Below are 24788 nucleotides of genomic sequence, written 5' to 3'. Positions count from 1 at the left end.
CATAGAAAAACTGCATGAGGACATCTTGCAAAACAGCCTTGAGTTTGTATATATGTTTAAATTAGAGAAGAATTATAAGTATGCATCACAATACCCTCAACTTTCTACATTTCACCAGTAAAATACATGCTCCCTATACTTGTGGCCAAACATTACTAACTCATGCCCTGTCATTACTCAAATAAATCTTCTGTCAAATAAATAATTCTTATTAATGGTCATTGCTCAAATTCTTAAGATTTCTTGTGAGTTCCGAGCTTGGTATTCACACTTCTTTATCCCACAAACAACCTCAGATGTTACCACAGGTGAAGCTAGGCTGCTGGACTGTTAAGAGAATCTGATCTGTATAACTGAATTATAAGTCAGGCTGCTCATGAGATATGTATGGAGTTATTGATTCAATTTAACATCTTCAATTTATCATCTTCCTAGCCCCATCTTCATATGATTGTCAATTACCACATGGTCTCGGGTCTCTCCCGTCCAATTCAAGTTGACTTCCCTGAATAGAAAAACACTTCCATGAGTCAAAAAGCAGATAATAACCATAATACTGAGACAGCACATCCCTCAAGTAGGAGGGTCTCCAGTAGAACATAGACACATTATTAATTGATAGATAGATAGAAAGCCAGCATCGCCAGACAATTCTAAGAAGCTCAGTTCCTGCCACAGGAGAAATTTCCAGAAGCAAATAGGTCTTGAAGGTGGCAGTTATGTCATCTTTCACTACAACAGTGAAGGGAATGGCGAGCAGGTTTAATAGACTAATAAATTATAAAATGGAACCCTTACCCTGAGTCAGAATTCAGTGGAGAATGGAAATGTTGTAATGCCTGAGTAACAATTGAACCTGTGCTATTGAGATCACAAAACATCTGTGAAAGGTAAAAAAAAAAAAGCCGCACCAAGGATGTGGATTGTCTGGTTTGATGAAGTAGTTCTTAACTTATTGGTCTATCAAACACTGTGATGCAGTTTGTACATGCCTCATCAAAATGCTTCATTTTTTGAGTTTCTATTGCAGCAGTCCCTGTTGAGCTTTAAGGTTAGATGTTATTGATAATATTGGCTTTCTCTCACTCCCTGGGAAGCTGAGAGCTAAAATTAGCAGCAAGTTGAGCATGGCATCAGACCTGATAAACTCAGCAAAGTTACTCATGCAAGGTCTGTTTTGCACGGACGGTAAAAGAAGAGAATGTTGGAGTAAACAAATGCACATCATAAAACTCTTGCAAGAAAATAAGAAAAATGAGATGGGTGCAAGTTTTAGGTCACGTCAGGTTTGTGTGGGCTTTTTGCTTAATTCTGCATTTGTGTGAAGAAAGCAACTGCCCCACGAGGCACCACATATGCCCCGACACTTTGTCAGCAAGATACTCTTTTGTCAATATTGCATTGTGTTGAAAGGGCTCAGATGTGACTGTAGAAGTGTCCACCACAACAAATTGTGTATGTCAAAGCATTCTGTTAGGAGCTGTATGAATAAATATGCAATGTTGCTCAGAGTTTCCTCTAACTGTGGCGGTTCTTAAGACACCTTAAGACATGCCTTAAGACAAGGTCTTGTAAAATCAGAAACATGAATCCATCTCTTGCCATTAAATAAAAGGCTGTTAGATCTTTGCTTTCTTTGAGCTATGCCTTGTTAAAGCAGAACTCATACTTCATTCCAACATCCCTTGGAGTTTTCTCGAGTCCAGTACGATTTACTTTTCACTTTTAATTCTCCATCTTTGAGAAAAACTTACAATTATGCCTTGCACTTTCCAGAGCATGTAAGATTTCAAGGTCTCTATTAGACTTTATTTTGTGGTTCAAGTCAGGCCTTTCCCCCGTTTTCCAGTGTGCATTGTTCTCAACAATGCCCATATACCTCTGCCTCGGTTTTTGCTAAGCACTACTAGCGAGCTCCACGGGAGCAAAAAGGTTGAATCTACACCATATCCAAGAACATACAGTACACTGCATTCTCAAGAGACATGGACTTGTGATGGCCTGTAATGGTGTGTGTAAAAGGCTTAAAAACTCAAGACTTTAAGGCCCCTGCACAGTGTGTGTATATAGTGTGAATATTTTGAGAGTTTCTACATCTTGACATGGATATATCTTTCCACTTAAAGGCTAAAAGGTGAAAACGGAAGGAAGTAAAAGAGCGTTATGCTTCCCTTCCTTCGTAATTAGCCATTCAGTGCATCTAAAGTATTATACTCATTGTACCGGGTAAATGTGTTGCTTTTTTTTTATTAGATTATAGCATCGCATTCACATGGGTAGATCTAATGTTAAAGTGAATATGAAATTTTACTTGAAAAAGAAATATTTAGGAATGAAAACGGTGATCCTTAACACATCCAATTAAATGTGATTTTATGAAATCAGTGTCCCCCTTTTTTTCTTTTTAGCACAGTTCACTGAGATAATCTGTGAAAAACAAGAGTACAGTTATTCACTTAGCCATGTTAAATGATCTGTTTTTGCATACTGGGGGTGGGGGGCGCTTGTTCGCCAATATCCTCAGCCTCCTTCCCTCCCTACGCTGTGTACTGGAAAAGAGCTTAAAAGTGATGGTCATATCTGAGCTCTCAGAGGGGCAACACAGATTCTGTTGAGGCTGTAGAACAGTGGACCAGCTTTTTACTTTCTAACAAATGATCAAGGGGGCTGGAAGTCTGCCAGTCCAATTTACTTTGGATTGGTTTGCAGACTAAAAGAAGGCTTATGCCTGGGTTACCCAAGGGATTCCATAGCTCTTAAGGAGTAAGGGATGTTAAAACCACTTCTGCCAGCTGTTATATTTGCATTTTAGACAGGATAGGTGGCAAACTTTGCCATTGTCTCAACTCCATTGGTGTAGTTTTTCCAGATGTGATTTAAAGACATAGCTTGAGAAAAGCCAGGAGATCTGCTTTCCAGTGTTTTTCTGTGCCTCTTTCAGGAGGACCTCCAGTGCTTATTCGAATGATTTTCAGCTGAGTGTAATACATCTAAATTTGAAAGCCACTGTTCTGCTCTGCCAAAGGATAGCACTCTCCTTTCTAGTAAAGGGGAATCATATAACATAAAGTATCAAACATTTCTTAAAATACTTGGTCTCAGGGGAAATGACAGCAAGAAAGGATAATGAGACGGTGAGAGTTGGGTGCTGTACTGTGCCTTACTGGTAAAGAGGAAATGTAGAGGTAGTTGTGCCACAAGACAAAGGTCTTGATTTATCATTTGGTCTCAGTGTAAATGCAGTGAGTAGCCATTTGAGGGAGGTTCACCTGATGTGAGTGCCACTCACAGAAGTCTACTAAGAATAGCTAGCTGGGAAAAGGCTGACTAGGCTAGCAGCTGTTCTGGGTTTGGATGGCTATCCCCCTGGAGGAGTTGGGAGAAGTTGCTGAAGACTGACATTCATTGGGCGTCTGTCTCCTCCTTTGGTACCTAAAATGCACTGTGTAGTTTGAAGAGTGGATTCAGAGGATACAGTATTATAGCCTTACAGAGCTGTTGGCATTACTATGAACTATTTGGAGCTTTTCACTGTCTCATCTTTAGGGCAGTCTCTTGTCATCTATATCATCCAACCCCTCTGGTAAATTCAGTAGGATGTGGGCTTTCTGTTTTCAGGTGAAAAAACGCCCCAGAAGAGTAACTAAACAAACAAAACAGGGATTTTTTTGCTGTGCTGTTAGACACAATATTGTGTTTAAACCTTTCTCGATTAAATATGTTACGTTATTGTTGTTACCGCATAATTAACTAATATGTTTCAGATCAGCAGTTGTATTAAAGTAACATACACTGTAGGTACACATAAAGAAAAAGAAAAATAGGATAGTATATTTTTTTTAATATCTATTCTCTCTGACTTCAAGCCATGGCATTTAAATATCTTACAGTCACATGCATATTAAAAACACAGCAGCAACCTTGTTATCCTCGCACTAAATGTGTCGCAACAAGCAATTTGAATGAATGTTCCTTCCTAAGTGCATGACTGGGTCTGTGTACTTCTGGCACATTGTTTTTCTAGTTGAAGTAGTGAACACAGGTCCTGGGACTTTCCTACTTCAACCTCCGGAATGCTTCCCTCTCAACATTCAGAGGCTTCCTGACTGAGAAATAAGCCGCCTGTTCCCGCATGACAAGAATACTAGTTCTTCTTAATGAGCCCAGGTCCTGGAGTGAGATGCATTTTACACAATGTATCTCTAAGGCTGCAAAACCTTTTACGAAAAAGCAAAAAAAAAAAACAAACCCCAAACCCTAACATCCAAACACTTGTTTAGCTACCGGAAGTGATGAATAATGACGACAAACAAAGAAAACACTGACAGTGTTCATTTTTCCCTGAAGTGATTTTATTACAAAGTTCATGAGGACTTACAGTATTACAAGAGAATTTGTCAACATGCTGAAACAGAACAAAGCAGAACACAGGATTTAACAAACTGGTAAGATAAGACAATCCACTGTTCACGATAAACATAAAAACTGATTAAGTCCTCAGGAGGTGGGAGCCGGTGAATGACTACAGTGCAGGCATAGAACGGCCACATTCACACTGACTCAGCAAAGGTCAATCCAACCAAGGCAAGATGTGCACATCTCAAGAAAACATGTTACAATTTTTATATGCCATCGGCTTTTCTCAGTACTTTTAGAAAGCTTCACTTGTATGTACATAAAACTGTACAAAAACATGGCATCACAAGCATTTTATCCTATATAAATATACCAACAATTAGGATAACAACTAGATTCTCTCTTGCAAAGACGTATTTTCAAGGCAATTGTCTTTGTTCTAGTGAAAAAATGAAATGTTCAGATAATTTCAGTTCGTTTGGGAGAGGGCCTTCTGAATATGAACCAGCACTGACATTTCAGAAAGTTAAAAATAAAGAAAAAAGAGTAAACAGTATCTACCAATTATCTTTGGAATTCATGCTAAAATCATTGCCTGCCTGACAGCAGGCACAGCGTTGTGGAGATCTATGTACACTACACCACCAACAGACTTCTTTATTTTTTTCACACAACCAGTTTGCTAAGAGTCTTTGATCAGTAAGAAAAAGAAAAAAAATCTCTTGCCAATTTCAGAACGGTAATTTGTCCATCTGTCCACAGAAATGATCACCATACAATACACACTACAGATAGGCAAAAGATACTCAAGTGAATTCAACATTAAATCAATGTTAAGTACAAATTAAACATTATTCAACATAGTTTCGAGTGTATTTAGGTGCTCCGTGATGTCCTCTTACTTGGATCAAGGAGAACTGTTCTGTGTTTGAGAAAGAAGTAACCACAGTTCATTCAGCATGAGTTCAAAAGAAAGGTCAAACCTGGTGATGTATTGTTCCAGAAGTGAGTAGCAGGAGGTCATTATTGGCTGGAGCAAGAGAGTCCAACTTATCAAGAGAGTGGGAAAAGAAACCCAGGCTTGTTTTTATTTTGGACTTAAATCAAACTCTCGCCATCCATTCGGATCAGCAACCGACAGTTCTGACACATCTGCTAAAAGCCTATTTATTCCATATATATAGATATTTTTTTTGTGATCAAAGACACAAATCAAAACATGTATTCCAAATTTACATCGTGACACATAGGCTGGAGCTGAATCTGAATCCAGTCAATGCTTTTAGACAGATCGAGTTTTGACTGAAGCTATGTGACACTGATTTTATCCCTCATTGGTATCTTTCTCACTTGTTATTAATTCCAGGTCAGTGATCTTACCCGCTGTTTTCAGTTCATGAAGCAGCTAGCCACAGCTATGAGAGGGGAGCTCGGGAGAGCCGTGGGGGTTTAATCACAGTGTATCATGGCTGTTGTTTGAATTTTACGTAAGTCGCTAAATGGCTTTGAAAACAGCATAATGTGCTTTCTCCCCCTCAAGGCAGGATAATCGCCCACCTTATTTAATCATGGCCATGTCCAGTAATTTCCATATGTTTTTGCGTTAATTATTCTAAACGTGGCTTTCAATGGCAGCATGATGAGGTAAGTGCTGATAAAAAAATACCCCCTTTAACTGATTGTAGCTCTGTGGGTGGATTTGCATTATCTGGTGGGTGCCGTGTCCTGGGGTATGCTCACACATGCCCCAGCTCAGGACTTATTACTCACCCTAATTAGGAAATGTCCATTCCAGGCTCTTCCGCCCTTATTCAGAGACACAGTCTTACTGTGGAAATACTATACAGAGGTGAAAGGTATCTACAAATCTAATCAAATCAATGTTTAAATCAAAGACAACGACTAGCTCTTCGATGTTGTAAGGCAGGCTAGTGGAGTCATCATTAACACCCAATTACTGACTAATACATGGTGTCCTTCAGACACACAGTATCCTTCAGATTCACTTGGAAAATCTTTGCGAAGATAAATGAAGCCCATGGGCATGCCCTGTTTTTGTTCTCTACTCAATAGCCAGAGGAGGATAAATGCCTAATAACTTATTAAGCATGTTGTCCTCAATACAAGGAAATATATAATTAACAGGCAGTTGCGGCAAAATTGAGCCTTACTCCTACCACTGTCACTGTATTTGCAGGTATTCATTTACTGAAATGAATTACATATTTATTTCAGCTTTTATTGTTGGAATCTTTCATGTCAGACCAACATTGTTAAATCACTCACTTCAGTGTGTATTGAATTCACCTCTGCAGAAGCCTGTGTCCAGTGAGAGCTGACAATTAACATTGAAAATAGCACATACCACCTATCCAGTTCACATCATATTCACGCTCAATAAGTGCTCTATCTCTCTAGTGTCTCTCAACACTCAAGTGCCCTTTCCTGTAAATAATTCCTTAGGCCTTCATTAGATCAACACAAGTTCTCCTAAGCAGTATGAGTTTTAGAAAAAATGGACTGTGAATTACACAGAGAGCCCATCTGATTGTCACAACAGAGAAGAGCTTTCTCAACCGATACACTGGTATACTGTCATCAGCAGAGTAAAAAGCCAATCAGAACGTGTCTCGCGAGTACTCTGCGTTTGGTCATTGTGACTCTGGGGTACTGTGGCCAAGTCAACCGTTTTCATGATGAACGATAGGTCACAGTGCTGCGAGTCAGTGGGACATAATGTCAGTTTAAATGCTGCCACACAGCTCTCTCCACCAAGTGGAAGAGCTCTACAGGGAGCAGAGGTAAAGGCCATTCTACTATGATTAGGGGTCGAAGGGGGTGCGTGTGTGTGATTGTGTGAAGCGGATAAATGCCTTCCACAATATTGAGCTCCACTCCGGGAGATGGTTTTTAATCAAGTTTAAACAGCAGCATAAAGAAAAGCTTAAATATGCTAAAACTCTGAGGCATTTTTTTTTCAGCTTATGCCAGACAAAAATATATGTAGAACACACCATTCAAATGTATTTACAGCACTGTACATTAAGATAGACCATTTTATTTGATTGTTAGTCAAAAGTGTTAAGCCTTTTGATATGGCCTGACTGGCTGTCTATTAAATTAGATGTAGCAATGGCACAAGAGCACTGATCACAACTTTCAGTTTCAAGAGATCACTTCACAGAATGGGACTTTGCTAACTACAGTAATGATTAGGTTCAATCTGTGTTTCCTATTCATCTGACTGAATTGTATCCCATCAAGATTTCCAATAAATAAATGAGTGAGTGCATCAATTAACTTTGTGGAGTCACTCATAAATATGCTAATAAATTAATATTTTAAGGAGAAAATGAGAAAAGCAGTGATCGAATGGGTCACAGCCTATATTGTTAACTTCAGATTGGGCATTGGCTTCAATGTGTGGACAGCCTGTTTCTCCTTCTTGAGGGGAGTGTGTATTTTCTTTAATTGTGTATTGATCAGATGAATATGTTCCTCACAGGTAAATTTCTCTTTTTGGAGTGTGAGCAGAAGGAGAGGTGGGTGGAAACTCAGAGGCTACGCTCAGGGGCACCTCCTCTAAGGGGCAGTCCTGATTGGCATCATGACCACTGCTGGAATAGGCACTGCGGGAGGGCGGAAGGCGCGGCCGATGCTCCTCACCACCCAGCCTGGCGTTCCCATTAGCCAGGCGTCCCAGGCTCCCTCTGTCTTGGTAAGGCACGAAGGTGGAGAGTTTCGGGGGGTTCCTGGTCTTGCGTACAGGGGAGGGATGCCCAGGCATCCAGCAGGCGTCTGAATGGCCCAGTTCACTGCACTCGGTTGTGCAGTTTCCAGTCATTGCCACATCAGGGAGGGAGCGGATATCTGTGGGCAGGAGAGAGAAGAAAAGCACCATCAGAGGGAGTTTCACAGCGACAAACACTGGAGCAATTTTCATTTAAAAAAAAAAGTTGTAAAAAGGCATTTGTGAACAGAAATGGTGTCATTTGAAACACCCCGTGAAACCCACCCCCCTCCTTGAGATCTTTGCAGCTGTTGCTAAGCAGTAAGCAGCAGTTGCTATGTAGCTGTTGCTATGCACTGTGTAATGAGCACTACTGTGTGTGTGTGTGTAGCCCACGAGCTGATGTGATACATTCAAGAGACGGCATGCTGTGTCTATGTCATTTAGAAGTATCCAACAGCAGTTTGTCTGCTATGTTTGTAATATATCATCGTGTTGTTAACATGTTCAACAGCAGTGAGTTAATTTCTATTAGTTGTGATTTGCATGCTGCAACTGATGCTCCAAGCAGGTGTCAACATGAAAAAAAAAAATACTACAGGAATGGACATAATGGAACAGCCACACATACTGGGGAAGTACAGTGTTTGGTTACAGAGAGAATAGCTCGATCCCTCTGGGCAAAACCATTGCTGAATGAGTTATTGATTGACAGTACTGAAATGAGTTCCCCTGCCCTTGAATAAAAAATTGATGAGAATCAACTGTTCCTAATTAAATAAATGGGTCCACGACCCAGTGACCTCGTTTCACTGTGGAAGCTGTGAAATCTTCCAAAATAAGTTTGCTTCAGCTAGCTCTCACAACTCACATGTTTCTCTCATCCTTGTAAAAGCGACAAAGGCCCCATTTATTTATTCATCGCTAATGTTCAGGTGCCAGGCAGCAGACTGGTTAAGCAGACCACCTGTTGACAAACTAAACATACAGCCCATATTAAATTTAAATACCACTCAATTTATCTTTGTTATCCCTTCAGACTCAGCCTGAGATGGCCAGATCAATGTCTGAAGAGCAGACAGCTGAGATCCGCGTGTGCGTGCAATGTCGCTGATGTGTAAACTTTTGATTGCCGTGATAAATGCATTACTGCAAATGCCACAATAGTGACCACACCATCGAACGAGACATCCGTCGTGGGAGAGCTGTCTTGTTTTGCGGCTACAGGACGGCGCGCGAATGAGAGCAAATGTTCTTGTTGAGAAAGCAGAAAGTCCGCTGCTGAAAGAAGCTGGTGCATGTGAATGATGTAACCACAAGAGGTGACGTATTAGAGGCAGCGGTTCACAGCTAACAGAGAAAATGCCAGTTTGACTGTAAGCCTGTGAGACACAACATCAGTATTGTGCTCATGACCAGTGGCAAGATAATTATCTCACAAAAATGCCAGATCTCTGAGGCTACGGGAAAAAACACAGAGAAAAAAGCACAGCATCTGGTTCAACGAAAATTCAGTCAATCAAAGGCGAAAGTGGGAAAAGCTTGTGTGCTAAAGATGTTAAAAGCTCTGATGTTTACTAAAAATAAAAGCATGGCATTTAGCTTAATTCATTGTCCCTATTTGTGTCTAAAATATTCATTTCCCCTGGGTAAGCTACATACAATTACCTCTTTGTTTATTAAAATAATAATAATAATGATCGGGCATCTATTGTTGCAGTTAATCTCATTGTTCCTGTAATCCTAAACAGCTAGATGTTTAGGCTATTTAATACTTTCACTTCACAACTGAGCACTGTTCTTACTCATGCTTAATTACATCATTATGCTTAAGTGGCAAATTCCTATATCTGTTTAGTAGGTCAGTGTCAGCGAACTAATATTAATTTCATAAGAATGAACAACACTTTTATGGTTGATTAAGAACAAGGAGCTACAATAAATGAGGGATGCGAGCATGTACACGTTGAGGTGTGTGTGTGTGTGTTTATTGCCTCATGCAAGATGACTGGAGTTTCATTTTCTCAGTTCCGCTAAGAGCATTGTCTGTATGCATCGCTACAGCAAAGTGGACTCTTGCTACAAAAAGATGTTCATGGGAAGAGAGCTGGAGAGAGGGTTGAGGAGTCTGTTTCTAAGCGCAGGCACAGTTGTGTAGGAATCTACCCCAAAAGGATTTCACACTTGATTATAACCTCTCCACAGCTTCCAGGAGGTTTATGCCACACCAAGAGGGCCTCGTGTTAAAATCAGCACAGCTCCACATCTACGAATTACTGTACAGGAAAAAGGAAAGACTTCACTGTACTGGTTTCCGAGAGACTTCACATGCCACAACTGGGCATGTTCCTTATAAATTAGGCATTGCCATTATGTGTCTGCATATAGGACCGCAAACTCCTGAAATTCACAAATGTCCTGTTGGTCTGTTTAATTTATGATTTCTCTTTGAACTCAGTAGAGATAAATGCCATATAGGGGAACACTGAATACTGTGACGTCTTCACTCACTGTCAGGTTGGTTATTGACTTCAGGTCGGCTGTATTTTTTATTTTTTTTTACAAAATATAATGTGGAATTATTTAACTAAAAGAAAACATGTAATGTGAAATGATGCCATGCACCACTGACAGGAATTAGAGCACATTCTGAGCCACGCTCATCATCATCAAGGGCCAGAAAATCAGCAGTGACAGCTAAATACACGACTAGCTTGCCAAAGTCTGCCATTTTCTTCCGACGGTGCCAAAGTACATATCACACGTCATTAAGCGAGAACATACAGCAGATACTTTAATGTCAGATATTTTAGTAGGCCATTACCTTGACTGTTAGTGCTTTATCTAAATTTCATATGGTTTTATTTATAATCTAGCTTTGACATACAAGCTGTTCTTAATGCACAATTTAGCGAATAGCAGGGGTATATTCAACTTCAGCTCGCTGTGCTGCTGCATGCTGTCATTAGCACTCTGCAGTGCGTGTCATTCCCAGCCACCCATGTCAGCTCAAAACAGTTTTTAACGTGCAATAATAATGGATTAGTTATTGTGTAGTGATGACAGAATGTTATGATAGTGTGTCTCATTTGTGAAAGCACAAATTTTTACATTTGCTTCTACTGACCTTTCTGTCACACTCAAATCCATTTTCACACACACACACACACAAAATCAATATTGGTAATTATACTTTTGTGTCCGCCTTTTGCTGTGGCCATTAGCCATCTGTAGCTGTACTACAGTCCACTTACAGTGTGGCACAAAACTGTCCACTCTGTGCATCAAAACACACTCCCACGCTTAGCTGAAATGATCATTGTTTGAATATTTGGTGGACACAATGAAGCAAATGGGTCAACCACAGGTTGAAGGAGCAGCCAAAGGCGCAGTGGGAAAATAGGTATTTTCTCACCCACTCAAGCCTGTTTTCTGCTGTACCTATACCTGAAATAAATCTGCTCACAGTCTGGAACAAACCCTTTAGAGTTTATAGTCGTGTATGTCATGGATGGCGAGCCAAGGTGGACAATTGAGAACAGATGGGCAAACCACAGCACTATTATGCCAGTGGCTGAAACAGGCTGACTGGATTTAGAGAGCTTGCGATTTGGTTTTGAAGAGCAGTGACTCAATGACATTGCTTCCTTTCTGCACAGCAGAATCCTTTTCCTCTAGACTCACAGATAGATTGCACCTGTAGCGTTCTCCTTTTATAGTGGGTCAGTCCCATCTGCTTGCTTAAAGCAATATCATGGAAAAGAAAAACAGCAATTTCTACCTTCTCCCAAATTCAGAACCACATCAGCGACTTGAAGTGAACCTTAGCCAAGCTTCTAAAAGCACCTCAGCTGCAGTAGCATAACATGTACTCCACAGTGCAGTTACAGAGTGGGGGTACACACAGAGCTTAACCCCCTGGCTGACAGATACATGTGAGGGGTGGGTTTGCATGCTGCTTGCATCAGGGTGCCAGTGGGAGGTGTTGAGTGTCTGAGGCAGGCTTCCTCATCGTCTGATCCCCTGCCCACGGGTATGGGGGAAGCTGCCTCTTCCTGAGATTTCACACTGCTCCTCTCTGTTTGATTGCAAATGCTGCCTCTCCCCACCGGCTGCTTTCCAGCGTACGCGCCAGACCGCTATGATCGATGGTGAACAAATATGAGAGACCTACAGCTTACGGAGGGATAACAGTGGAAAAAACCCAGCTACAATCATTTGGGAGTGTGCAAGAGATATCAACGGTATATTTGTGGTACCTGCAAACAGTTTATGAGGTAAATGACTACAGAAGTTCCAACAAACAAAAGGAAGAAGAAGAAATATCCCAGATCACAGACGTTAGTGTGTGTGTGTGTGTGTGTGTGTGTGTGTGTGGTGGCTATCGGTATAATAACTGGGTGTGAATGCATAGTGTGGCTGTCATCCTCTGGGAAGAAAAACAAGAAACCAGGATTTTGTATTTCTTTAGCTATGACATGTCAAGCCTTGTTATTCAAGTGTTCTCAGTAAGCACAGTAAGCAGAAGCTACCAAAAACATTTTTTTCTCTCCAGAGGAGTACATTTTTAAAGGACTGAAACTTGCTACAAGTGCACAAACATAGTGTTGACATGCACATTTTCCTTGCTCATTGTAATGGAATCCAGAAGAACAAAAACAGAGTTTGTAACCTCAGACGTGCACTTTCACATCTTGCCAGCCTAACTAGAACATGCAGGCTTGTAAGCTTTGTCACCTTAACTACACAGAAACTGATGGGTGAGATAAAGCATGGTAAAGCTCTTTTTGTTATAATACTGTGGCTAAAGATGATGTAGATTTCTTAAAGCATCGTTTTTGTGGAACAACCCCCGCTTTCAAGATCAGTATGTTTTTCTTTCATGAAATGATGCTCTAAAGATGACGATGTTAAGCATAGTTTAGTTTCTGTTAACGAAAAACTTCAGTCTGTTTGAACTCTTAATGGTTGATTGTTTTGGTGGAGACAGGTTCAGCAATTCTCAGTGAAACTGTACAGAACATGATGGCAGGATAAGAATGTGTATTGAGTTTTAAAACGCATGTCAGAACCTCCTTCAAAGACTCTTTAAGATCTGAATTCTCAGCTTGCTGAGCGGGCTGGCCTCTCGCTGACAGAGGCTGATGAGTGGACATGTCGGCCAGCCGCACGTCAGGAAAATATGCTGTAGATGGTTCATTGGGTGATGGTACACCTCCTGTCAGTTCTCTCACCATCCACCATTTTGTCTTAGAGTTCCTTTATTTGAAAACTGCCTTTTGTGTCACTGCGTCTGACAAAGCCTTAGCACCTGCTGACAGATCACGCTATGCACCAGCTCCTCCAATTGAGAAGTTGATATGCGGTGTGATATGTCAACCAATACTAAGGCTTTGTCAAACTGTGACACATACGCAAGGCGTCTTCAGATAAAATAGATTCAAAACACAGGTGATAGGCTGGGAAAGATAGCAATACGCTTTGTTTCGTGAGTGATATAATTGTTTCTCTGTTAGTGCACAAACATGTGTTTGAAAAATGTGTGTGGAGAAAAGCTTCATGCTTCTGCTGACAGTTGTATGTTTGGCTTGCCGGCCAATTACGGACTGGAGATTGGATCCTGAAACTTGACAGCAAAAGTATTGATCTGGGGCCTGTACTACCGAGTAAGTTCAACATATCATTTCATTATCACGAAACTTAAATTCAAGCTATTGCATTCCTGTAACCAGCAACAAGGTCGCCAGAGACTGGGGAATCTGTTTAATATCAAATATTATTTGCAACTAAGGTCAAATGGATTTTGGAAGAAAGAAATAAAGTTAAAAAAAGGCTTAATCACCATGTTAACCAATCTCAATAAAGAGCTTGCAGAGAGTGACTCTTTGTAAACTGACTGGGGGCATATTTAGGTTAGGACAAAAGCATGATTATTATACCTTTATCTATGAGACATATTCAAAGGAGTAGCATGATATAGCATCTGAAGCAAATTTTGCCTCGTTGGACGTTGGAGTCTCTCATTTCCCTCCACAGTCCAAAAGCATGACTTAACAGATAATTTTAAGTTGGCTGTGAATGTGGATTTAAACATGAATGGCTATTTGTATCCCTGTGATAGATTATTTCTTTAGGCCAGGGTAAGCTAATGTTTCACAACAACTTCTCAGTATTAAAAGGTTGACAGGGATTGTTTAAAAAAAAAAAAAAAGGATTCTTGAGAATTTTATTTTATTTTATCATTACAAATAACCTTTGATTTAATCATTGTGCTTCATATGATAACACTAGAGAATAGCCCTAACCTCAGTCCTACTGAAGAGTTGCTGAATATGCTTAAAAAACAGGTCTGTGCCGAATAAATAAATAAATTAATTAATTAACTCTGCCAATTCTGCGAGAAAGAGCGGTCAGATATCCAGCCAGAAGTTTTGCCAGAAGCTTGCTGATGGCTACCACAAGCATCTGACTGAGGTGAAACTTGCTGAGGGACATTCAAACAAATATTAGTGGGGGTGAAAAAAGAAATGAAAAGAATCCTTAAAAGCCCAAACTTAGCATAAAGTTCATGTCCATATATATGTGGATGTGTCATGCTTGTTACTCTGCATGTTTTACGCTACTAAAGTAAAACTAATTACCTATATCACTTCACCTAAATCTTTTATTAAGGCAGTCAGCTTGGAAGCTTGGAGACTATAAACAGTATTACTCTGTATGCTGTATTCACTCTCATATTCATTCAGAGAGAGCTTCGGGGACAGAGTTGAATGTGCGCATTGAGTTTGAATCACATTAGTTAGACATCAGTGATCTACTGTAAATCTTGAAATTTGCATATGTTCTTCAGGCCAATGCAGGTATTTTATTAATGCTGTTCATTTAAATCTTTACTGTGGGCTGTGCCACATTTGATGAAGGATGTAATGCTAAGCAGGGAGACACTGATTGTGATTAAAATATACAGTTTCAGAAATATGTTAACTACGATGCTAAACACAGTTAAATACAATATAAAGGGACATGAATTATTTGTCACTGTCAATACAGTCGAAGAACATCTTAAATTAAATAAGAATTAAAATGATTACATACACATTTTAGCTTTGCAGGTTTTTTTGCCAGTGCTTTTTGCAGTCTTATAATATATTTATACTTGCATAATTATATTTAAACCCACTTTGCTTCTTCCGCGCTGTGGTTCTCTTACTCCTGAAATAGGAAACCTCAAATTTCCCATTCAGTTTTCCTTATAATTTAATTAGAAATACTCCTGGAGATGCAGACAAAATCCCTGTGGTGTTGGGTTGTGACTGAATGCTCAATAATCAAGTGTTCTTTTTTTTTCCTTGATACAACTATATAACATTGTGACTGTCATCAGCATATAAAAACTTGATTTCTAGCTAATAATCTGATCAACTGCTATCCTTTGTGCTCCTATGTGTCTGTCTGAAGTCAGTTGCTGGAGCAAATTAATTGATTATTAAAAGGCAAAATGGTGTAATGACTGGTGACAGTGCTGAGGTTGGAAGAGAAGATGAAGCCGAGAAATGTGACCACCAAAAATACCTTTTATGTGAAGTTTACGGTTGGGAAATATTGTCATGATAATTAAGCGGAGCGTTTCATCACCCAAGCCATTCTCTGATTACTGTGTGACATTTACTTCAAGAGTCACTTGTCTATTCCTGTCTCACACCCAAACGTTCTTTCTTCCTCTTGTCTGAATGTCTCTTTCTTAGTCCCTGCCTTTGAAGCTTTCCTTTCCTGCTTTAGGCCCTTTCTATGGCCCCTTTCAGAGTGGCAGCACTTCATGGCCACATACTAGCAGGTAGAAGATGTTTCATTTTGTAAATGCTGAAAAGAAAATCTAAACATTGAGTCCCCGGCCTGTTAGTGTTTGTCGAATTCAAGTTCCAAGAAGCACAATATACTTAATGAATATTAATGTTCTGCTTTTCAAATGACAGCAAAAAAAAAAAAAAAGTGGTTGCACTGGAAACATTTTTTCCCTCATCAATAAGAAAATCAAAGCCTTCCTTACATGTGATGTCCATGTCTAATTATCAAAGAGGAATTATTTCCTTCTCAGGATTTTCCCCTGGAGTATATTTCTATGCAGAACTTTGATGCTCACTATCTTTCGCTCATTGATCTTATTGACATGCAACACGGATGTATTCCATAATCCATTTGTTGTTCTTCCTCACCTTTCGATCAAGATGGTATCGCTTTGCTAATTCTGCCTTTGATCTCAGCAGTCTGCAATGTGAGACATGGTTAACTTGGGAGCACTAACATTAGCTGCTAATTAGCCTACACCTGCACAGGGCTTTGAATATAAAGAATAGAAATGATAAAGTCACACACAGAGACTATATCCAATCTGAGGTGATATATTTTTAGTAGGTTACAGAACCTCGCCTACGGCATGTTCCGTGATGACTTTTAACACCTAATCTTAATTCATATCCTTTAACCAGAAACCAATGTGGCACACTTGGATTTATAGCAGAGTATCTTTTCATCTACATGTACTGAAGGCCATGTATTGATGTGATATAAAGCTATTATGAAAAACTTTAAATAAAACATTAACAGGAGGTAAATAATTTCCACCACCAGTATGGACAAACATTGACATAATCTCACAAAATCCGATCTTTAGAATCGCGTAAGCCGCCCATGTGGCAGATAAATAATGACCCAGGAGAGGCAAAGCTTTATTCGACTATTTACTGTAGATAGTGTTGCTGCATGACTGACAATTCTCTGGAAAGTCAGCATACTAACGCAGTGAGATGGAAAGCTCTGTTACCACAATGCTCTCAACAATACAGCTATGTGTTTGGAGCAGGACAATTCAAATTTGTAGCACAGCGGAATATGAAAATTGCCTTTTGTGTAGCAGAAATTCTACAGGAAAAGAACAGCGGCAATCTCCCAGTGCTTCTCCACCCATTTATCCTCTTTTTTTTTTTTTTTTTTTTTTTTTGACAAGGCTTTGATTAGGGAAAGGGGAAAAATAACACATGGAATCAAAAACATGATTGAATATGTAATTATTAAAGGAAAATGAAAATTTCAGTTTTTAAATATGCACGAAGACGGCAGGGGGTCATCAAGCTTTTAACACCAGCTTGATTTGGCCCTCTCCTGTTGTTCTGATCTGTTGCGTTTAGCTGCTACTGTTTGACTTTTATGAAGCTTTTGTTTGGTGAAGAATAGTCAACTTTGATGTTTTTTTGACATTACTGAAGTAATCATCTAATACAATAACAAAATGAACTTAATATTTTCTCAGTGGAGAATCAGGAGTAGTTGTAATGTGGCCTGTCTGGGAGACTGAGTATTTTGGTTACTAGAATGAGGACCACACCTTCACTTAAGTAACATCTAATATATTAAAGGCACTTTTAAAGGAGCACCATTAATGTTTTATCAGCTTAAAATGTCATAAATGGCCAGGACATATACTTCATTATGAGATAATAAAATGAAAATTTAATGCACTGATGGGCAAATTGGGTCATGTACACAGCAGTCGTCTGGGTCTGTCTGTGACCCTGGGTGTGCATGGCATGCAGTCCCTGTTTGGCTAAAACATGTCTTTTTTTTCTTTTTTTTTTTTAGTGTTACATTTTAACTACCATGTAATTATGCTTAGTGGGAGGCAATCAAGTGCCATGGTAATAAAAATAACTAAGTGGTAAATCAATACCTGAAGGAAAAAAGCAAATACCAAAGGCACAACAAGAGTAAACATCTGAAGATTTTTCTTTTCATTAAAGTGTCTTCTCTCGCCATCTGTTTTCTCAGGGCCTGTGGCGGCTGTATGTTTGATGGGTACCTCATCTCCAGGCTAGATACTGTTTCAGTAGACAGCTCATCAAGATGAGTGACAAGTGTTGGGGCCTTGCACATGGCATGACCATCCAAGAGGAAGTTACCCAAAGGGAAATTGAAAAAAAAAAAAGGAAAGAAAAAGATATAATTTCTAAAGTTAAAAGAGGTTGCATGAAAACCAACAGTACATGTCTCTGTTCCAGCTCTGTAGTTGGGAACTAGAAAATATCAGTCACGATTAAACAGCAGAGTCAATACATGCTCTAATTAGACCGAAGATCTAACAGGAATCCATGGTGAGACCGAGCTGCGTAGTCATGCAATATTCTGTCAGAATTACTTTGCCTTGAAACAAGGACTATTTAGGGATAGTCCACTATATAATGTAGCTTTAAACAGAGTTTTGAAAGATCCAAAGAATTTAAGAATTGATTAAATAATCAGTGAGGTGCAACATGGATCAAAAACACGGGCAGGGCCCTGGAAATATCCTGATGATTTAGTTCAGTATGGAAGTAAAATGTCAGTGATGTCACCTTAAATGCACAACTGTATTATATTTGGCCATGAGGGTAAGCAAGACTAATTCAGGTCATTTTATTTAGCTCGAGGCATGTATGCTATTGACTGCCTGATATACCATGTTAACATAAAACTGCAAATTAAGAATTGATTCTTCCACCAGAGGAAAAAGCGAGAGAGATTAAAAAAAACGCACGGTTCCTTTTCATTCTGTGTTCAGAGGACAGTTTCAGTTTCACTGGATGCAGGCCTCATTGAGTTTGTATGGTCCCCGAACTGTAGTGAATTCTGCGATATCTGTAAGAAAGCCTTAAAGCGAGAGCGACTCTGTCCCTGTGAGACTCACTGGAAATAAGGAAATGCATGTCAGACCCATACAGTACAATTCCAGTCCCTCAAGTGCCATCCATCATTGAAGGGCAGAACACTAGTTAGAGGGAGGTTCAGCGGCTCTCAGTCCCCATCACAATATGATGGAAAGATGACCCCCGGGCTTACTCTGATGCCGGCCTGAGCTGCCCAACCAACTGAGGTTGAAGTGGAACTGGCCCCTAGCCAGCCTCTCCTCCCCCCCGATGCATAGCACTCTACCTGCTCTATGAATCACATAGACTGGGTAAGACCCAGTGAGAGCAACAGCGCTCTACCACCACTTTCTATTTCTGCCTCCATAACGATCCCTGAAGTTTCAAGTCAAGATCCCCTGGTTCTGCCGGTGGACACTCAGCTGAAAAGAAGCCACGAGCGACGCCAAGCTAATTAAGAAAACTTTCTTTATGTGCGTTTATAAACTTGTAGTTTTAAGCACAAATTTACACACACATCACCACCTCCAAACCTGCTGCTTCAGCACTCTGTTGCCCAGACTCACTGGCACGGCAAGAGCAGGCAGTGTGCTATCCAATTTTTGCCTAAGTATAGGGAGTTATCCACTTTTGTTAGAGTAATACATGAGCACATCTAAAGCTTAGGGATAGTGGCTTAGGCACACTGGCTCACTCATTCATTTTACAAGCTTAGTGCTAAAACCGGACAATTTCAGTGGCAGCATGGTGTAAAAAGCACTATTTATGGAGCCTAATGTGCGCTTATATGCATGTCCTCGCCTTTCAGCACATAATTCTAAACACTTATCTGGGTTTTCAGCCATGTTATATACATGTGGATAAGAGTTGAGTGGCTTGTGTAAATCATATTGAAGAGGGCAATGGACTTGTCCCTATGAAACAGAGACCTTCCACAAATTCTCATATTTATTTGCTTTCCTTTTTTTTTTTTTTTTTTTTTTTTTGCAAAACAAGCAATAAAACTGGACAAATATTACAATATTAAGAACTAAAGCCCAGATATATTCCAGGTTCTGATAAAAACATACTATTATAAGGGATGTTACCACAGCCTTTGAGTCAGCTGGTCACAATGATGAAACTGCAGAGAAATCACTTTTATGTGTAAAAGAAGGTAGTCTGAAATCAAATGCAAGGGCTAGATTTATTGGGATAATGGGACTTCTGTTCGGGTTCCATCTATTTCACATGTGGCTGCAATCTCTGGCACACAATAAGTCAGTTCACTCGAAGAGACAATAAGCCAACTCTGTACTTTGCTACAGTTAATGGTCTGAGATGTAATAACATGTCCCTTCTGTCACAAAGCCCCTTTCAAAGGTCTGCAGTCATTTGACAAATAGTCTAATATGTGTGGCCAAAGTTTGGGATGAGAGCACGGGGCTCATTGTTAGTGATCACACAAGCGAGAGCACATTTTCAAATTGGGCAAAGGAAAATCTAGACACATTCAAAACTGTGACGTGTTGACACATCATCAGTGCCATTTTGGATTCAGCTGTATTGTCCCATGAAGTCATTTGTAAAAGCGTTATAGTTTACCATTGTCCATGGTGTCAAAGCCACATTCAGGTTATTGAGTTTAATTCTGCTCCAGTTAGGCTCTTCCAGTGACCTATTTGCTCTGAAATAAACCTACAAACAATCAGGGGGTAACAAAATAGCAGCAGCTGATGTGAGCATAGTGTAATGCGTGTGCTAGAATGAGCTCAGGATTATAAGCGTATTACTCATGACAACATGCCTCAGGGGACCGCTTGTAAGGACTTTTTTTCTGCAGAAGCCTCCACAAACTTGCCAGTCCCATGACCTGCCCCTTCTCTGGGTGGTGGCAGTTCCAGCAGTGGCTGGCATAGGCCACAGTGCTGTTGTAGCCTGGCATACTCTAGTCCACTCAATAGTACAAACAGGCAGAGACACTGACAATGTATAATGGCATCAGTTGGAAGAAACTCACACCCCTGCATCAGCATGCTTTACTGGCACCTAGGCAGGAGCCCAAGCAGGCACTCATGGACAAATAGGCTCAGTTATTCCATCTTTCAGTTTTTTGTTTTTTTTCCGTACATCTTTATTTGCTAAATAATAATTTCCATAGATAGATAGATAGATAGAGATATATGGGATGGCTGGTTGAGCTGTCCCTGAATGTCCTCGAGGCGGGAGTAGGCTAAGGCGGAATGTTTAAAATGCCCAACTATTTTCCGTCCCACTGCTACAGCATCAGCTATGCTCCTCTGTGCTAATAAGCGTGGGGGCGGGCACTCAGCGCCTGTGATTAACCCCTTACATGCCGCTCAAACATAGACAGGTCTCAGACCGTGGTATCGGTCCTCGGTATCGGGGGACTTTTAATGAGTACGAGTACTTTAGAAAATGTGGTATCGAGGCCGATACTGGTATCGGTATCGTTGCACCCCTAAAATATACATATATATATATATATATATATATATATATTTTTAGGGGTGCAATGATACACAAAATTCACAGTTCGGTTCGATACTTTGGTGTCACGGTTCGATATTTTTTCGATACAAAAATTATTTTCATGCTTTTTAATTTGTCATTTATTAAAATTCTAAATATATATTTTAACTCAAAAGTACAGTTTTTAAATTTAATGTTGCTGAAACAACAAAGTAATAAAAATAAATAAATCTATCTGATCGAGAAATCACTCATCTTTGGAAAAGAGAGTTTATTACAGAGAAATGGCTCTTTCCAAAATAAAAGCTATACTATCCGCTTCTTCTGGGCTATATTCTCAGCAGCATATTAAACATATCAGGTCCCCATAAGGAGAATCATGTGCTAACGGCTGTCTAAATGACTCGGGTAAAGTTTGTAGCATGCGTGCTTGTTGTTTTTGTCTGCTTCCACTTGTCTTTACACTAGGATGATGTCGGAGTAAATGTGCAGTCATATTCGTTGTGTTCCCACTAGTGCTGTCAGCGTTAATCTCGTTGAAATAATAATAATAATAATAATAATAATAAATTTTATTTATGAGCGCCTTTCAAGTCACCCAAGGACACTTTACAATAGGATAAAACACTTAGTAAAACAATGGCAGAATAAGAACAATAAAATACAAGCACAAGATAAAATGAACAAACAGTGGATTCACAGTGAATATGCAGATTTGAACAGATGAGTTTTGAGTTGGGATTTAAACTGGGGGAGAGAACCAATATTTCTTATTTCAGGGGGCAGAGAGTTCCACAGCCTGGGAGCAGAGCAGCTGAAAGCTCTGCTTCCCATGGTGGTGAGGCGGAAGGAAGCTACAGTAAGCTGGATAGAAGAAGAAGAACGAAGTGAACGGGCAGAACAAGTGGTGGTTAACAGGTCAGAAAGGTAAGAAGGAGCGAGGTTATGAATGGCCTTGAAGGTGAGCAGAAGAAGTTTGAAAATTATCCAGAATTTCAAGGGGAGCCAGTGAAGTTCCTGAAGAACAGGGGTGATGTGCTGGTAGGAGGGGGTTCTGGTGATAATGCGAGCAGCAGAGTTCTGAATCAGTTGAAGCTTATGGAGGGATTTTTGGGGGAGACCATGCAGAAGAGAATTGCAGTAGTCAATACGGGAGGTAACAAGACTATGTACAAGAATGGACGTAGAGTGGGTGGAAAGAGAAGCAATCTGTTAATGTTACGTAGATGGAAGTAGGAAGAACGGGTGAGATTATTGATGTGAGATTTATAGGAAAGTGAACTGTCTAGGATGACACCAAGGCTCTTAACCTGAGGAGAAGGGAAAACTGTGGAGTTATCGATGGTGAGTGAGAAATGGCTTGCCTTCAAAAGGTTGGATTTGGTGCCAATAAGGAGGATCTCAGTTTTATCCTCATTGTGTCACAGTCTGGCGAAGGCAGACTGTAGGTGTTGGCAAAAAGGACCCAAACGCAACTCCATAAACTGAACGTGGCGTAGATTTTAACAGAAAATAAGCCGTTTATTGAGGCCAGCAAAAGGGGAGTACAAACAGCAGGACACAGGTGAACACTAAACCATAACCTAAACTGGGTGAACTAAAGCTAAACATGAAAAACCTTAAACGGGGTGAACTGACATAGACTGCTGAAGTGAGGGTATGGATGAGCAGACGACCTGACAAATGACATGCAAAAACAGAGGACTTAAATACACACATGAGGTGATCAGGGGAAGTGGAGACACATGAGGAAACAGCTGACTAACATGAACCTAATGACAGGAGCAGTGAAGCTAAATACAAAGAACCAAGAACACACGACTCCTTCCAAAATAAAACAGGAAACATAATGAAACGCAGACATGACAACCAGAACTTGACAACGTAAGACACAGACATGAAACACATGAAGAGCAGGGGAGACTTAACATGGGTTGGAAACACGAGGGGGAATTAATAAGAACTAAAATCACCTAGGCATGGTAACAAATGAACTTAGAAAACCTGAAGGGCTTAACATAAACTATAAACATCAAAATGAACTAAAACTCAAAACACTGGGTCATAAGACCCAGGACCGTGACACATTGAGCTTTAGAAAATTAGAGGTAAACCAGGATTTTAACTCGGATAGACATTCTGTAAGGGAAGAAGGTGGGAGGGAGGAATCAGGTTAGCAAGAGAGATATAACTGGGTGTCATCAGCAAAACAGTGAAACTGAAGATCAAATTTGCGGAAGATGGTACCTAGAGGGAGGATGTATATTATAAAGAGAAGAGGGCCTAAAACTGAGCCTTGGGGTACACCAGAGGTGACGGGGAATAGACGAGAGCGGAATGATCTTAGTTGAATAAACTGGGAGCGGTCGAGGAGATATGATTGAAACCAGACGAGGGGTTTGTCAGAGATGCCGAGAGAGGAAAGTCTGCTTAGAAGGACAGAGTGAGAAATGGTGTCAAAGGCTGAGCTCAGATCTAAAAGGACGAGAATGGTGAGAAGACCAGAGTCAGCTCCGATTAGAAGATCGTTAGTGACTTTAAGTAGAGCAGTTTCGGTACTGTGACATGAGCGAAAACCAGATTGAAATCTCTCGTAGATGTTATTATTAACCAGGTGTAAACGAAGTTGAGCTGCAACCACTTTTTCGAGTATCTTAGAAATGAAGGGTAGATTGGAAATCGGACGAAGGTTGTTAAAGTTGTTAGGATCTAAGGAAGGTTTTTTCAGTATAGGAGTGACTAGAGCAGTCTTCAATAAGGAGGGAACGATACTGGTGGTGAGAGAAGAGTGAAAGATAGCAGAAATGAGTGGGAGTAAAGGCTTTGATTTACATATTAACTAGGAAATATCAGATAAATCAAGAAGATGAAAAGTGGAAAACGGCTCAAAAAGGAGAAGAGGTTCTGGAGAGGGCGTAGACACAACATTTGATCTGAGTTGCTGGTGGATGTTATTGATTTTCGTAGTCCAGAACAGCATCAAGGAGTTGCATGTTTCAGAGGAATAGAAGTTCGGTGGTAAAGCGTTGGGGGGTTGAATTAGCTTGTTGAAAACTGAAAACAGAGTCCTTGCATTACCCTCATAAGAACTGATAATACCAGAGTAGAAGCTTTGTTTGGCCTTGTTAATGGAGTCTTTATACTGAAGTACGTGGTATTTATAGATTTCTGAATCAACAGTTAAACCAGATTTCTTATATTTATGCTCTAGCTGCCGAGCTTTGGCCTTCAGAGCTCGGAGGTCAGAGGTAAACCAGGGAGCAGAGCGAGCGAAGGAAACAGAGTTGGTTTTTACAGGAGCCAGAGAATCAAGGACAGTGCGTAGACAATTATTATAATATAACAACAAATCATCAGGAGTAGAATAGAAGTCCAGAATCTGAACATTGTCCAAACTGGTAGTGAGAATGTCCATATCAATGTTCTTGATGTTGCGGAACGAGATGAGACGGGTTGGCTTGGTAGAAGAGCAGCAGAGAGTGAGGTTAAATGAAAGGAGGAAGTGGTCAGTTATGGGGATTTCAGTAGCAGAAAGATTCGAGGGAGTAAGACCA

At 40.2% G+C, this 24788-nt stretch overlaps 1 protein-coding gene across 2 annotated transcripts in view; it reads right to left on the bottom strand.

Annotated features, from left to right (window-relative positions):
* Positions 1-4344: 4344 nt before the first annotated feature.
* Positions 4345-24788, bottom strand: part of pcdh1a (protocadherin 1a) — a 174142-nt gene continuing 153698 nt past the window's right edge. For both annotated transcript variants that reach the window (XM_082547972.1, XM_082547971.1), the window contains one exon: positions 4345-8226. In XM_082547972.1, coding sequence (XP_082404098.1) covers positions 7856-8226 — 371 coding nt within the window. In that variant the 3' untranslated portion in view covers positions 4345-7855. The remainder of the gene's footprint in view (positions 8227-24788) is intronic.

The sequence above is a fragment of the Aulonocara stuartgranti genome (genome assembly GCF_965226115.1).
Source record: "Aulonocara stuartgranti genome assembly, chromosome: 10".
Classification (NCBI taxonomy): domain Eukaryota; kingdom Metazoa; phylum Chordata; class Actinopteri; order Cichliformes; family Cichlidae; genus Aulonocara; species Aulonocara stuartgranti.
This window is presented reverse-complemented; position numbering and strand designations above follow the sequence as displayed.